The sequence below is a fragment of the Abramis brama genome (assembly GCF_963993115.1).
Source record: "Abramis brama genome assembly, chromosome: 3".
Classification (NCBI taxonomy): domain Eukaryota; kingdom Metazoa; phylum Chordata; class Actinopteri; order Cypriniformes; family Leuciscidae; genus Abramis; species Abramis brama.
The window spans coordinates 46,821,263-46,835,434 of NC_139965.1; the positions used below are offsets into that span (position 1 = coordinate 46,821,263).

The 14,172-nt window shown below is 47.1% G+C and overlaps 1 protein-coding gene across 1 annotated transcript in view; it reads left to right on the plus strand.

Moving 5' to 3' along the window:
* The window catches only part of col25a1 (collagen type XXV alpha 1 chain), a 557,626-nt gene that overhangs the window by 411,817 nt on the left and 131,637 nt on the right, over positions 1 to 14,172 (plus strand). Inside the window, exon 10 of the mRNA XM_084109878.1 lies at positions 3,775 to 3,810. Coding sequence (XP_083966004.1) covers positions 3,775 to 3,810 — 36 coding nt within the window. The remainder of the gene's footprint in view (positions 1 to 3,774; positions 3,811 to 14,172) is intronic.

A 14,172-nucleotide genomic window follows, 5' to 3' on the forward strand; every position in this document is an offset into this window, starting at 1 on the left:
CTCTCCCACCGTGGCGTCATCTTTAAAAAAGACTGCCTTGCCTTCAAGGCCATGTTGTATCACATGTACTTGAAGCACTTATGAACTGTGTACTTATGAAGCAGAGGGTCAGGCCTACCAGGCTGGCCTGCTGAAGGATCTGGATTTTTGCTGGATGCCCCTGTCTGGCCTATTCAGCGACATGGTCAATACAGGTTGATAGGTTTCAGGCAGCCAAAAAGCAACCCGAGGCATTCCAGCAGCCTACAGCCTCAACCTCTTGTCCTGGGCCGAGCTCTTGGAGGGTGGAACGGAAGACCAGTGTGGAAGCTTTTGTCCTCCTTGCAAAGGGCCAAGGGCATAGGCGCTGCACACAATCCCAACCTTTTGGTGGTCTAAAAGCAGATCTCAGCACAGTCATTGCTGCCTGGGCGTCTCCACTCGTCTCCACAAGATTACCAAACTGATTCTCCTTTCAGAGAGTTTGACAATTTCTGCTGAACCTCTCTCCTTGGGTTCTGCGAACTATAGAAAAAGGCTACAGAATTCTGATAAAGTCTCGTCCTCTTCTTTTCAATGGCTTGCTCCCGACTACGGTGAAACAAGATCAGATTCTGTTGTTAACACAGGAGTTACATACTTTTTTGGACAAAGGGACCATACAACATATTCCCCTCCCAATGAGAGTCTCAGGTTTTTACAGCCTTTATTTTCTGGTTCTTAAGAAGGATGGAGGGTTGCGTCCCATCCTCAATCTAAGTCTTTTGAACCGTATTCTGCAGACTTACAAGTTCAAGATGTTAACGTTGAAGCTTATTGTGCCTCAAATTCAATCTGAGGATTGACTTGAAGGATGCCTACTTTCATATAGAGATATACCTGTGCACATTAAGTTTAGGGGCAAAGTTTAGCAATATCAGATTCCTTTCAGCCTGGCCTTGTCTCCTCGTAACTTCACCAAGTGCATGAATTCAGCTCTGGCTCCATTGTGACTCCTGGGCATATGTGTACTAAATTACATAAACGACTGGATGTTTTGACATGCCCTGACATTTGTGCTTTTTTCAGTTATTTATAAACATGATAATGACAAAGGTGTTAATTCACTCTATATAGCACAAACAGGGCTACCATAATATGTGATCAACATGTATGTAGATGTTTGTATTTTTAAGAGAATAATGTTTATGCGTGGTTATTGAAAAAAATAAAAATGAAAGTTGCTGAAATAAGACCACAAAACTCATACTAAATATGTGTCCACAAGACTTTTGACTAATGGATGTTGTCGCTTCGAGTTCTGGCTTCAAAATTATGTGAAAATAGTCTTGCTTTATCGTTCACGTAAAACAATGCATTGATTTAAATTGTGTAAGACAGGTTTTGCTTGGAAAGCCAATATGCGAGGGGGGCGTGAACGAGGAGTGGTTTACACCTGAGAATACAATGTCCCACCCACTCTGCATAATGAGCCATTCATTCAGGTGTGACACTGACTGAGCCACAATGCAAGGACAAAAGATATATTTAGAAGAAGACTTATATTGACCATTTAAGATTTTGCTTACATCTATCTTGTAAATATGTTTTGCTATTTTATTGAAAAGGTTACAATTACAACAATAATTACAATTTCAACAATATTTCAAGTGTACTCTTTCTTTGTAAAAAAAATTATTATAGGCCTACATTTTATTATGTATTCATTAGTTTGAATATAGCCAACATTGGAACAGCTAACATCTTAGTTGATGACTTTATTTTTGACAAAAATAGTATTTTTTTATATATATATAACATATGAGCAGAAATTGCTAAACAAAAGCTTATTTGATGTGGCAGTATATTCTACAGTAAAAACTGTACCCAAATCTAGTCAACAAAATGTTGTCTTTCATATTTCGCCTGACTGTAACGTTGTTTTTATGAAATATTAGGGCATATAAATGTTAATTTGCAGTTTAATATGTTGCTTATACAAATAGCCTACATTTTATTTCAACATATTTCAGTCGATTTTTACTCATCTCAGTATAGCAATACAGTTTGCTAAAACATCATCATTCATTCACACACAGAAACGCGATTTAAATTTAAACTGTCTTTTTGCGAGCTGTGGTAAACAGCGCGCATCTCTGCCGTTCATTCATTCACACACAGTAACGCGATTCACTTGAGAAGGAAAAAAAAACTTACTACAGTATTCCTCAGCTCAGTCGGATCCTTGCTCCTCGAAATACCCGCACTTCTGAGGTACATTTTCCATTATTATTATTCCTCACAGCGCTGCGAGACGGTGTAAACAAGTAGGCTACAATGATCTGATTAAACTTGTGTTTTCTCGAGCTGATATGGGGGCGTTCACAGGTTTGCGTGGATTGCCTCAGTCATTTGCATTTGAATAGCGCACGCTCTCCGTGGGCGGGGTCACATTAAAAATAATTAGATGAGATGAGAACGACTGACATCTCGCTCTTTTCTTACAGATTACATGAACTGAGAATATTTTTTTTAATATAAATTACTTCATTTAAAAGAAGAGAATTCAAGCTTCATGCCTGTGTGTCTGTATGCCTGTTTGACTGAGTATTCACTGAGTTATTGTTCATTTTCGGACGCGTTTCAGAATGGACTACACTGACAGAGAGAAGGCAGAACTCGCTTCATGTTTATTTTTCTTTATTTGGCAAAAAGCAAAACACTTTGTTTTTATTGTGAGTATACACAAAAATAATACACATTTAACAGAATCGATTGATGTATGAAACGTGTTTGTAATATCAAAGTCAACAGAGCAAAATTAATCTCTTTTGAACTGATAAAAAAAAAAGCGAGCTGGTATCGCCGGCGATACCGCCGACCCTAGGGGGTTAATGCTTTTGCTTAATGATACCATTCTTAATGATACCATCCCCTCTACTCAGATACTTTATGCTCTTAAGGGGGCATTTTTGGGTGGAGTAATCTGTGTTTCACCGCTACCAAACAGACTACTACATTGTGTTTTGGATGCGGTTACAAGTCACACGGTATCGCTTCGCCTCTAGCCGTCAGAGCCCATTCTACTCCGAGTGTGGCTGCCTCAAAGGCGTTGACGAGGTGCACCTTTGTAAGATGTTTGTGCTGCGGCAGGCTAGTCCTCTCCGCACAAATTCATTAGGTTTTACAGTGTGGATGTGAATTCAACCCCTGGATCGCAAATCCTTTTGGGTTGATTCATTCCTGTAACTGTAACATTCCTGAATTCATTCCTGTTTTGTGCTTGTGTATACTTTTCATAACCTGTGGGGCAGGCATTCATTCAGTATGGCATAGTGGATGTTAATGTCCCTATAGTTTCAACACAATGAGGCAGCATTGACGTTCCCTCAAAAGGGAACATCTCAGGGTTAAGTACGTAACCCATTTCCCTAAGATGGGAACGAGACACTGCGTCTTATTGCCATACTTCAATTATGCCTGTGCGGCTTCTTCAGACAAATGAATCTGATGACGCCGTGTTCAGGTGCCATTTTATAGACATAGTCACATACTACGTAGCATCACCTGACTTTGTCCATGGCCAATAGTATTGTGTTATTCAGACAATGGCACACACTGAAGATGTTCCCATAGTATCAATGCAATGATGCAGCATCTCGTTCCCATCTCTGGGGAGACATTTGTCTTATTCAGTTAAGTCAAGATAATTATAATGTTTTTTTTTTCAAACTTTCTGTTACTAAGAAATAAACTAATACATTTTAATGTTTCCTATTAACAGTTAGGACTAAATATATGTTGTGTCCCTCACAGGGAGACCCTGGAAATCCAGGCGAGATCGGACAAATGGTAAGTGTCTTATGTATTTACAGCTGCTAATATCATAGCCTCTTCAATACAGTTAAAGGCAGTGCTAGATTTAGTATATCTAATATCTAATGATGGCAATTTCCCTCCTCCTTAATCTGCAAAATGTGTTTAATCGGAAAAAAATTAGACCATCATACTTTTGACAAAAACTGAAGTACTTATTTTTTTATAACATTTGCACGAAATGTGACTCTACCCTGCTGAAAAATCTAGCATTGCTGGTCACCAGCATAAAGTATGTCTTGCATGCTAGGACCAACATGGAATGCTGGTTGCTGGTTTGCTGGTCACCAGCATGGGAAGCGGATGTGCTGGTAGACCAGCTACACCAGCTCAGTTTTGCTTGAGAACAGCATAACTATTATGGTCCCCCAGCTAGACCAGCACTATACCAGCTCTAAGCAGCATTAACCAGCCTGAATCAATTAATCAAAATTTATCAGTTAATCAAAAATGTTCATATTTACAAAATACGATTATGTTGGTCAGTGAAAACATTAGAACACTTTTCTTTGTACTTTTGTCAGTTAAAAAAAAGGTAAAAGAGAATTAACAAATCAAAGATTGATGGTTTTATTGCATTTTACAAAATGTCCCAACTTTTCTGGAAATGGGGTTGTAGTTCCCTTTCGTTGTCACTCCGAGTTACGTCGGATGACGACGAATGGGGTTTCGCTTAGAAATCCTATCACCTTCGAGTATATAAAACGAGCCAATGGCAAAGAAATGCCATGGGTCTGCGGAATTTGCATAGCGTAACTCCGCCCCACCGCGTGGGTATAAAAGGAAGTACGCCGGCAACATGCAGATATGTTTTCGCTTCGGAGCCAAGTTGATGTACTTCACTCCCAGCCAAATCCTGAGTTTCATCTCTTCACTCTTCGAGACGAGCTTCTCTCCAGGTGTTGGTGTGACAGCGAGTTCCAGCGAGTGCACATTCCCTGCTTATCTGTGCAGTGATTTGCCAGTGTTTGTGTGTTCATCTCCCTGGTCGCACGTCTTTTTAAAGATGTCTCGCCCGTGCACTTCTGGCTGCGGTCGTATTTTGTCTGACTCTGATGGGCACAATCGCTGTCTTGTGTGTTTGGGTGTTGACCACGCTAAGACAGCGTTTGTGGATGACTCATGTTCCCATTGCGGGAACATGACCATCGCGCAGTTGCGATCGAGACTCAATGACCTCGTAAGTGGTAGAGTCCCCTCATCCGCACCCCGATCTACCAGTTCTTCTAGGGCTGGTACTTCAGCTGGCGGCCAGGATGATCTGAGGGTTACGGTGTGGAACAAAGCGCCGACTATTCCGCGCTCCACCCCTCCCTCTACTTCTGTGCAACCCGTGTGTGTGCCGCATGAGCCCGCAATGCCGTCACAGGTACCGCGGGTCTCATTCGGCACCCCAGAGGAAGACGAGATGTCGATAGCAGCATCACAAGAGTCAGTGGGAAGTGATGATTCGGCTGTGTTGCCAACACGGGGGCGCCAGCATTGTCTGAGTCAGATCCCGAACTGACTGCTATGCTTTCCCGGGCAGCCGTGGCCATTGGACTTGAGTGGTCCCTGCCACCTGGTCCAGTGCGCTCGCGGCTGGACGATTGGTTTTTGGGCACGGCCGCAGACCCTCGTCGGTGTCCATCCTCAATGCCTTTCTTCCCGGATGTGCATGAGGAGGTCTCGAGGTCCTGGAAGGCACCCTTGTTCAGAGATGGCGTTGAGTTCTTTCCAGGAGCCGGTAACAGGGCCGCTCCTTCCCCCGGTGGAGGGCCGGGGGAGAATCCTTGGTTGTCCCATTCCCGCTGCTCGTCTCCGGACGGGCAGCACCCTAATGTGGTCAAAGAAAGAACTAACACCCCCATCTCTGAGCACACAGAGTTCTCGGATGACGGTGCGCGCCGCTCTCGAGCCTCGCCACTCTCGTCCCCCTCTGTCGCCAGACCCCTGCCAGAGCACGCCCCAGTGGGACGCTGGTCCTCCCCTGGCCTCCTCTGGCAGGACGCGGCTAATGACCATGCCCCCGCACCGGGCCGCTATGCTACCCACGCCTGGGCCGGTCATTCCGCCTCGCTGCTCCACCGAGGGAACATCTGTGCTCCGCATGACCCCGCTGGTACAGTTTCTGGAGGCCTGGTTAGAGCTTCCCAGACTGTCCCGCTGGGTCGCGAGGACCATCAGGCTCGGCTACGCGATTCAGTTCGCGCGGTCTCCTCCCCGCTTCAGGGGAGTCCGCTTCACTATGGTCGGTGGCAATGCCCCTGTCATGAGAACGGAGGTCGCCACCCTACTGGCGAAGGGTGCGATCGAGATTGTCCCTCCAGCCGAAATGAGGTCCGGCTTCTACAGACCGTACTTCATTGTACCAAAGAAGTCTGGTGGGTTACGACCGATCATGGATCTGCACGTCTTGAACCGCTCCCTCCACAGGATGCCGTTCAATATGCTCACAGCCACACGCCTTTTCGAGTGCGTACGGCCACAGGATTGGTTTGCAGCGATCGACCTGAAGGACGCCTACTTCCATGTCTCCATTCTTCCTCGACACAGACCGTTCTTACGGTTTGCCTTCGAGGGGCAGGCATACCAGTACGCGGTTCTCCCTTTCGGGCTAGCCCCTGTCGCCTCGCGTCTTCACGAAGGTCGTCGAGGCAGCCCTTGTTCCCCTTCGGGATCACGGGGTTCGCATCCTGAATTACATCGACGACTGGCTGATCCTAGCTCACTCTCGAGACCAGGTTTGCGAACACAGGGACTTAGTGCTCCGGCACCTAGCTCGTCTGGGCCTTCGGGTCAACTGGGAGAAGAGCAAACTCTGCCCCGTGCAGCTTACGAGCGAGCGCGCGCAGTCACTGCTGACTTGTCTTCGCCAGTTCGAAGACAAGAGCGCGGTTCCACTGAAACTTTTTCAGAGGCTCCTGGGACATATGGCATCTGCAGCCGCAATTACGCCGCTCGGATTGCTTCATATGAGACCGCTTCAGCTCTGGCTTCGCGATCGAGTCCCGAGGTGGGCATGGCATCACGGCACGCTCCGGGTTCCAGTAACTCCGGCCTGCCGTCGTACCTTCACCCTGTGGACGAACCTCAGTTTCCTTCGGGCAGCAGTGCCCTTGGAACGAGTTTCCCGACATGTTGTTGTGTCAACAGATGCCTCCTCCACGGGCTGGGGCGCCATGTGCAACGGACATGCTGCCGCGGGCTCCTGGACAGGACCCCAGCGCCTGTGGCATGTCAATTGCCTCAAGTTGCTGGCTGTACGTCTCGCCCTGCACCGCTTCCGTGCGTTGCTCAGGGGCCAGCACGTACTAGTCCGATCAGACAATACCGCGACAGTAGCGTACATCAACCATCAGGGTGGTTTGCGCTCCCGCCGTATGTCGCAACTCGCCCGCCACCTCCTCATATGGAGTCAGAAGCATCTGAAGTCGCTTCGAGCCATTTACATTCCAGGAGACCTGAACCTTGCAGCCAACGAGCTGTGTCGGATTCGGCCTCTCGCTGGAGAATGGACACTCCATCCCCAGTCGGTACAGCTGATTTGGGGCCAGTTCGGGGACGCTCAGGTAGACCTGTTTGCCTCCCACGACTCGTCCCACTGCGACCTGTTTTATTCCCTGACTGAGGGCACGCTCGGCACGGATGCACTGGCGCACAGCTGGCCGCGGGGCCTCCGCAAGTATGCGTTTCCCCCAGTGAGCCTTCTTGCGCAGACTTTGCGCAAGATCAGGGAGGACGAGGAGCAGGTAATGTTGGTTGCCCCGCTTTGGCACAACTGCACTTTGTTCTCGGAACTAGTACTCCTCGCGACAGCCCCTCCCTGGCCTATCCCTCTGAGGAAGGACCTGCTTTCTCAGAGACAGGGCACCTTATGGCACCCTCGTCCCGATCTTTGGAACCTCCATGTGTGGCTCCTGGACGGGACGAGGCAGGTTTGAGTACCCTACCACCAGCGGTGGTGGCTACCATCACTTCCGCTAGAGCATCGTCCACGAGACATGCCTATGCGTTGAAGTGGAACCTCTTCGTCAACTGGTGTTCTTCTAAACATCTAGAACCCACGAAATGCCCGATCAGTGTCGTGCTTTCCTTCCTGCAAGAAGGGTTGGAGCGAAGGCTGTCTCCCTCCACCCTGAAGGTGTATGTTGCCGCCATTGCCGCACATCACAACGCAGTTGAAGGTAAGTCCATTGGAAAGCACGACTTGGTCATCAGGTTCCTGAGAGGAGCAAGGAGACTGAATCCTCCTCGCCCTCCTCTCGTTCCCTCTTGGGACCTCGCAGTGGTACTATCTGCCCTGCAGAGTGCTCCCTTTGAGCCTTTGCAATCAGTGGAGCTTAAGTTCCTGTCCATGAAGACAGCGCTCCTGGTTGCATTGGCCTCCATCAAGAGGGTAGGGGACCTGCAGGCATTTTCGGTTGACGAAGCGTGCCTGGAATTCAGGCCGGCTAACTCTCAAGTGATCCTGAGACCCCGGCCTGGATATGTGCCCAAGGTTCCCACCACCCCCTTTCGAGACCAGGTGGTGAACCTGCAAGCGCTGCCCTCGGAGGAGGCAGACCCAGCCTTGGCACTGCTCTGTCCAGTACGCGCCCTCCGTGCCTATGTAGACAGAACACAGTGTTTCAGGACTTCAGACCAGCTCTTTGTCTGTCATGGTGGGAAGCTGAAGGGAAAGGCTCTCTCCAAACAAAGGTTGTCTCACTGGATAGTGGACGCCATTGCTTTGGCTTACCAGCAGCAGGGTCGACCATGCCCCCTTGGTGTGACGGCCCACTCCACCCGGAGTGTGGCATCCTCTTGGGCTCTAGCGCATGGCGCCTCGCTAACAGACATCTGCAGAGCTGCAGGCTGGGCGACACCTAACACATTCACGAGATTATATAATCTCCGAGTGGAGCCAGTTTCTTCTCATGTACTCGCTTCAACTAGCCAGTATTAGATCCTGCTCAGGTGTCTTCGCTTGCCATTCGCCATTCCTCTCCATGGACGGGATACGTGCGATATATTCTCCTCAGGTGAGCCTGATAAGCCCTGAGTCTCCTCCAGCACTGATGACGTCAGCGTCAGAGTTATGCCACCGGCAGCTTTCGCTCTTGGCTAGGTGCCTCCATGTGCATGGTTCCCCCTCCGGGCGACCCCCACATGTGTATTTCCACTGTAAGCCTCTCTGAGCATGTGTCTTTCCCTTGGCAAGCCACCTTGCCACCCCTGGGGTTGAAAGATTCCACCTGCGGCTGGACACCCCAGTGATTCTCCATATGCAGCCCCCCGGGGTCATAGGTGTATTCCAAGTCCCCCCCTTCGGGCTGGGCATGATTGCATATTTCCACTGAGATATGCTTCCCAGTGTACCTTGGTATTCCTGTGTTAAGTAGGAGTCCTTCGTCTGTGCCAGTCTCACGACAGGGAGCTCAGACTTACGCAGGGCACTGGAAGACAGTCGAGAGGTGGCGTGATTTCACTGGGAACCCCATTCGTCGTCATCCGACGTAACTCGACGTAACGTTACGTCTCCCTGCTACTTCCGCTGTACCGCTGGAACACCTGAGTTCAGTCTCGGCTCCTCAGCGAAGACATATCTGCATGTTGCCGGCGTACTTCCTTTTATACCCACGCGGTGGGGCGGAGTTACGCTATGCAAATTCCGCAGACCCATGGCATTTCTTTGCCATTGGCTCGTTTTATATACTCGAAGGTGATAGGATTTCTAAGCGAAACCCCATTCGTCGTCATCCGACGTAACGTCTCCGTTCCCTACTCAGGGAACGAGGGTTACATACGTAACCGAGACGTTATCGTTATATAGTTATCTTTATAGTTATCATTCTTGGTGTGAACAGGCCTTAATGGTCGAAGAGATGGCACATCTTGAGTCTTACGAGGAAAATCACGAGTTAACGCAAAAGGTTGTTTGATTCCCAACACAGAGATCCAAAACAGACTTTCTTCTTTTAAGACCTCTAAATGTGACCTCTGGAACGCTAAAATCCTCTTTAAAACCACAGAGTCTGCCACATATCAAAATGCATCAGATCATTCCAAAATGATGCTAGATGGGCGTATAATCAAGCATCATTTCATTACATAATTCTACATTAAATCTGTAACCCACACATTTGACTATAATGTTGTAATCGCTCATTGTTTATATCCTTTTTAATAACAATTTAATAGTTCATGGGATTTATGGAGTGCTTGGTATCTGTGTCAATGATTTCTCATTTCTCGAATTATGGTATGGATCAAATCCATGTAAAATGTATTGTACTCTCATTATAAAATTCATGTCGAAATCATACCCTGCTAAATTGGGAAAGTCAAGAGACCATGTGACTAATCAGATAACATGAAATTTATTTTGAGAAGAAGAGAAAAACAGTGTCTAATTGATCAGAACTCCTCCAAAGGGATGGACAAACATCTGAGTTTAAAAATTCAGGACACGAACAAAGCATTAGACGAGAACACAAGATGACGAGATGAGATCAGATCACATTTGGGAGACCTGTTAAATGGGTTAAGACTGAACAGCATCAAATAGACATTACAAAAAGTAGCTTTTTTAAGAAATAGTATATTTGATTCAACATAGAATTTATTGCACATAACCTTTTAGGCTACCACCATTAGGGTGAGTAAATGATGACAGAAATTTCTTTTTTGAGTGAACTATACCTTTAATGGGGTTTTAATCATGTGGAACATAATTTTTTCAATGAAATAATACTCTTAAATAAGATTTTTTTCACCGACAGCTATATGAAATGTCAGATGACCTAGGTAGGTTTGGGTGGGGTGAGAATTTTAACGTGTTATTTTTTTCCGTAACTTTTCAATTAAATTAACACATTAAATCGAAAGCCCTAATAAAGATACATATACTACAGTGTAAGTTTGTTTTTTATGTGCGTGTGGTATGAATTTTTGTTTCTTCAGGTCTTAAAAAAGGTCTTAATAAGCGTGAAAGCGATCATGTGGTGCGATCAGCGTTGCTTGGATCCAGTCAACTACTCGGTTGGTTCAGGAGCGTTTCTCAGCAGGGCTGACCCTTGCTTACTTAAAGTGTACCATTTTGGCCTGCCATGTTCTCATTGATAGAGCTTCTGTAGGGAGGCATCCCCTGGTATCTCGTATCTTGCATGGTGCCAGACAGCTAAGGCCTATCTGCTAACAGTTCCTTCCTGGGATCCTTCCATAGTTCTGGAAGGCTTACGAGAGGCCCTTAAAGTCAGCTTCAGAGAAGTTTCTGACTCTCAAAGTAGCTCTGTTAATGTTTAGATCTTCACTTAAGAGGATGGGAGACCTCCAGGCCTTTTCGTTGGCCTCCTCCTGCCTATATTTTGCCCCTGGAAAGTCAAAGTCATACTGCACCCTATCTGATCAACTTTTCATTTGCTTTGGTGGGCGCAGTCGAGGTTCCACTGCCACCAAGCAGACGTTATCGCACTAGGTTACAGATGCAATCTCTTATGCCAATGAGGAAAGTGGCACTCTACCCAGAATGAGGCAATCCTCTAAGGTACTTTTTAAAGAGGCGCTCTTGCAAGATGTTTGTGCTGCGGCATTTTTTTATATATTTTTTTTATGATGTTTTTTTTTTATGAGGTTTTTTATGAAGAGATGCGTTTTCAGCTGTCTTTTGAATGTTGTCAGGGATTCTGCATTCCGGATGAGGGTGGGGAGAGCATTCCACCAGCATGGAACCGTGAATGAGAATGTTCTGGAAAGTGATTTTGTGGCTCTCTGTGATGGAACCACGAGACGTCGCTCGTTGACCGATCGTAGGCTTCTGGTAGGGATGTAGACTCTTAGGAGTGAGTGAAAGTAGGAGGGAGCTGAGCCTGTGATAGATCTGTAAGCAAGCGTCAATGACTTGAACTTGATGCGAGCAGCGAGTGGTAGCCAGTGCAGAGAGATGAACAGAGGAGTGACGTGGGCCCTTTATGGCTCGTTGAAGACAAGACGAGCTGCAGCATTCTGAATCATTTGTAAAGGTTTAGTTGCACATGATGGAAGTCCAGCCAGAAGAGCATTGCAATAGTCAAGCCTAAAAATGACCAGGGCCTGGACGAGAAGTTGTGTTGCATGCTCAGTTAGGAAAGGCCTGATCTTCCTGATGTTGTGCAGTGCAAACCTGCATGATCGAGCTGTCTTTGAAATGTGATCTGTGAAGGTCAGCTGGTCATCCAATATTACTCCAAGATTTCTGACCGACCTTAATGGGGTGATTGATGATGAATCTAGCTGGATAGTGAAGTCGTGTTGTAGAGATGGATTGGCAGGGAGGACGAGAAGCTCAGTCTTTGCCAGGTTGAGCTGCATGTGATGTTCCTTCATCCATGCCGAGATGTCCACCAGACAGCTTGAGATCCGTGGAGCTACTGTGGTGGGATCATCTGGTTAAAATGAGAGGAAGAGCTGCGTGTCATCAGCATAGCAGTGGTAAGAGAAACCATGTGCCTGTATGATGTGTCCCAGTGATGTGGTGTAGATGGAGAAGAGGAGGGGTCCAAGAACTGAACCCTGAGGTACCCCTGTGGTCAGTTGATGTGCTTTGGATACCTCGCCTCTCCATGCAACCCTGAAGGACCTACCTGCGAGATAGGATTCAAACCAGTGGAGGGAAGTTCCTGTGATGCCCAGTGATGAGAGGGTGGACAGAAGGATCTGATGATTCACAGTGTCGAAGGCAGCAGACAGATCCAGGAGAATGAGAACTGAAGATTTGGAAGCAGCTTTTGCGATCCGTAGGGCTTCTGTGACCAACAGTAATGCAGTCTCAGTTGAATGCCCTTTCTTGAAGCCGGATTGGTTGACATCCAGCTGGTTGTTCAAAGACAAGAAGGATGTTACTTGGTTGAAAACAGCTCGTTCAAGTGTTTTCGCAATGAATGGTAGGAGAGAGATAGGTCTGTAATTCTCTGCAAATGATGTGTTTAGTGTTGTTTTTTTAAGCAGTGGAGTTACCCGAGCCTGCTTGAATGCAGTAGGGAAAGTGCCAGTATGGAGGGATGAGTTGATGATATGTGTGAGTGCTGGTAGAAGTGTGGGAGAGATGGCTTGTAGAAGGTGTGAGGGGATGGGGTCTAGAGGGCAGGTGGTAGGATGACTGGAGGGGATAAGTTTAGATACTTCTTCCTCTGTTAGCGGAGAGGAGGAGGAGAGAAGGTTATTGGCTGTGGCAGGGGTCGGTCTGGGTTCGTGTGTGTGTGGCGCTGAGAACTGACTGCTGATAGTTGTTGTTTTGTTGGTGAAGAAGTTAGCAAAATTATCAGCAGTTAAAGAGGAGGCGGGTGGTGGTGGACAGAGGAGAGAGTTGAATGTCTTGAAGAGTGATCGTGTGTTAGAGGAGCTGTTGATCTTGTTGTGGAAGTATGAAGATTTTGCAGCATGAACATCCACAGAAAAGGAAGAGAGGAGAGATTTATACATACTCAGGTCAGATGTGTCTTTTGATTTGCGCCATTTCCTCTCCGCTGCCCTGAGTTCGGTCCGGTGTTCACGAAGAACCACGAGTAGCACGTGCAGGCCTGGAGGAGAGGGCAGATATTGTCTAGAGAAGAAGTTAGAATGGAGCATAAGGTATCCGTTGCGGTATTCACATCCAGAGGGTTTGTGAGGATTGTGAATTGTGAGGGTGAGGAAAGAGAAGATGACACAGCAGAAGAAAGATGGGCGGGAGAAAGTGTGCGCAGGTTTGTCTGAAAGTGACTGGTAGGGGGGTTGGTGGTGCACGGGTAGGAAGTAATATATTGAAAGTAATGAGGAAATGATCTGAAACATGGAGAGGTCTCACCAAAATGTTGTCTGTGATGCAGTTTGTGTGTGTAAACCAGGTCCAGTTGGTTGCCTGATTTGTGAGTATCTGTGGTGATGAGTCGTTTGAGATCGAAAGAGGCTAGGAGAGAGTTGAAGTCTGTTGCATACGGCTTCTCGAAATGAATGTTGAAGTCACCAAAGACTACAAGTGGGGTGCCGTCCTCAGGGAAAGAGGACAACAGCACATCCAGCTCCTCTACAAAGCTTCCCAGCTGACCTGGGGGGGCGATAAATGACTACAATATGGATCTTATTGGGAGTTGTAAGTGTAATAGCATGATATTCAAACGAGTTGTTGTTACATAGAAAAGAGAGCGCTGAGTATTTCCAACTGTTAGAAATGAGAAGCCCTGTACCCCCACCCCTCCCAGACTGGCGAGGGGTGTGAGAAAGAGAAATTGTTAGAGAGAGCAGCAGGGGTTGCTGAGTCTTCTGGACGAATCCAGGTCTCAGTCAAGCCCAAGATACTAAGAGTAGATTGAGATGCAAAGGCTGGAATAAAGTCAGCTTTATTAACTGCTGACTGACAAT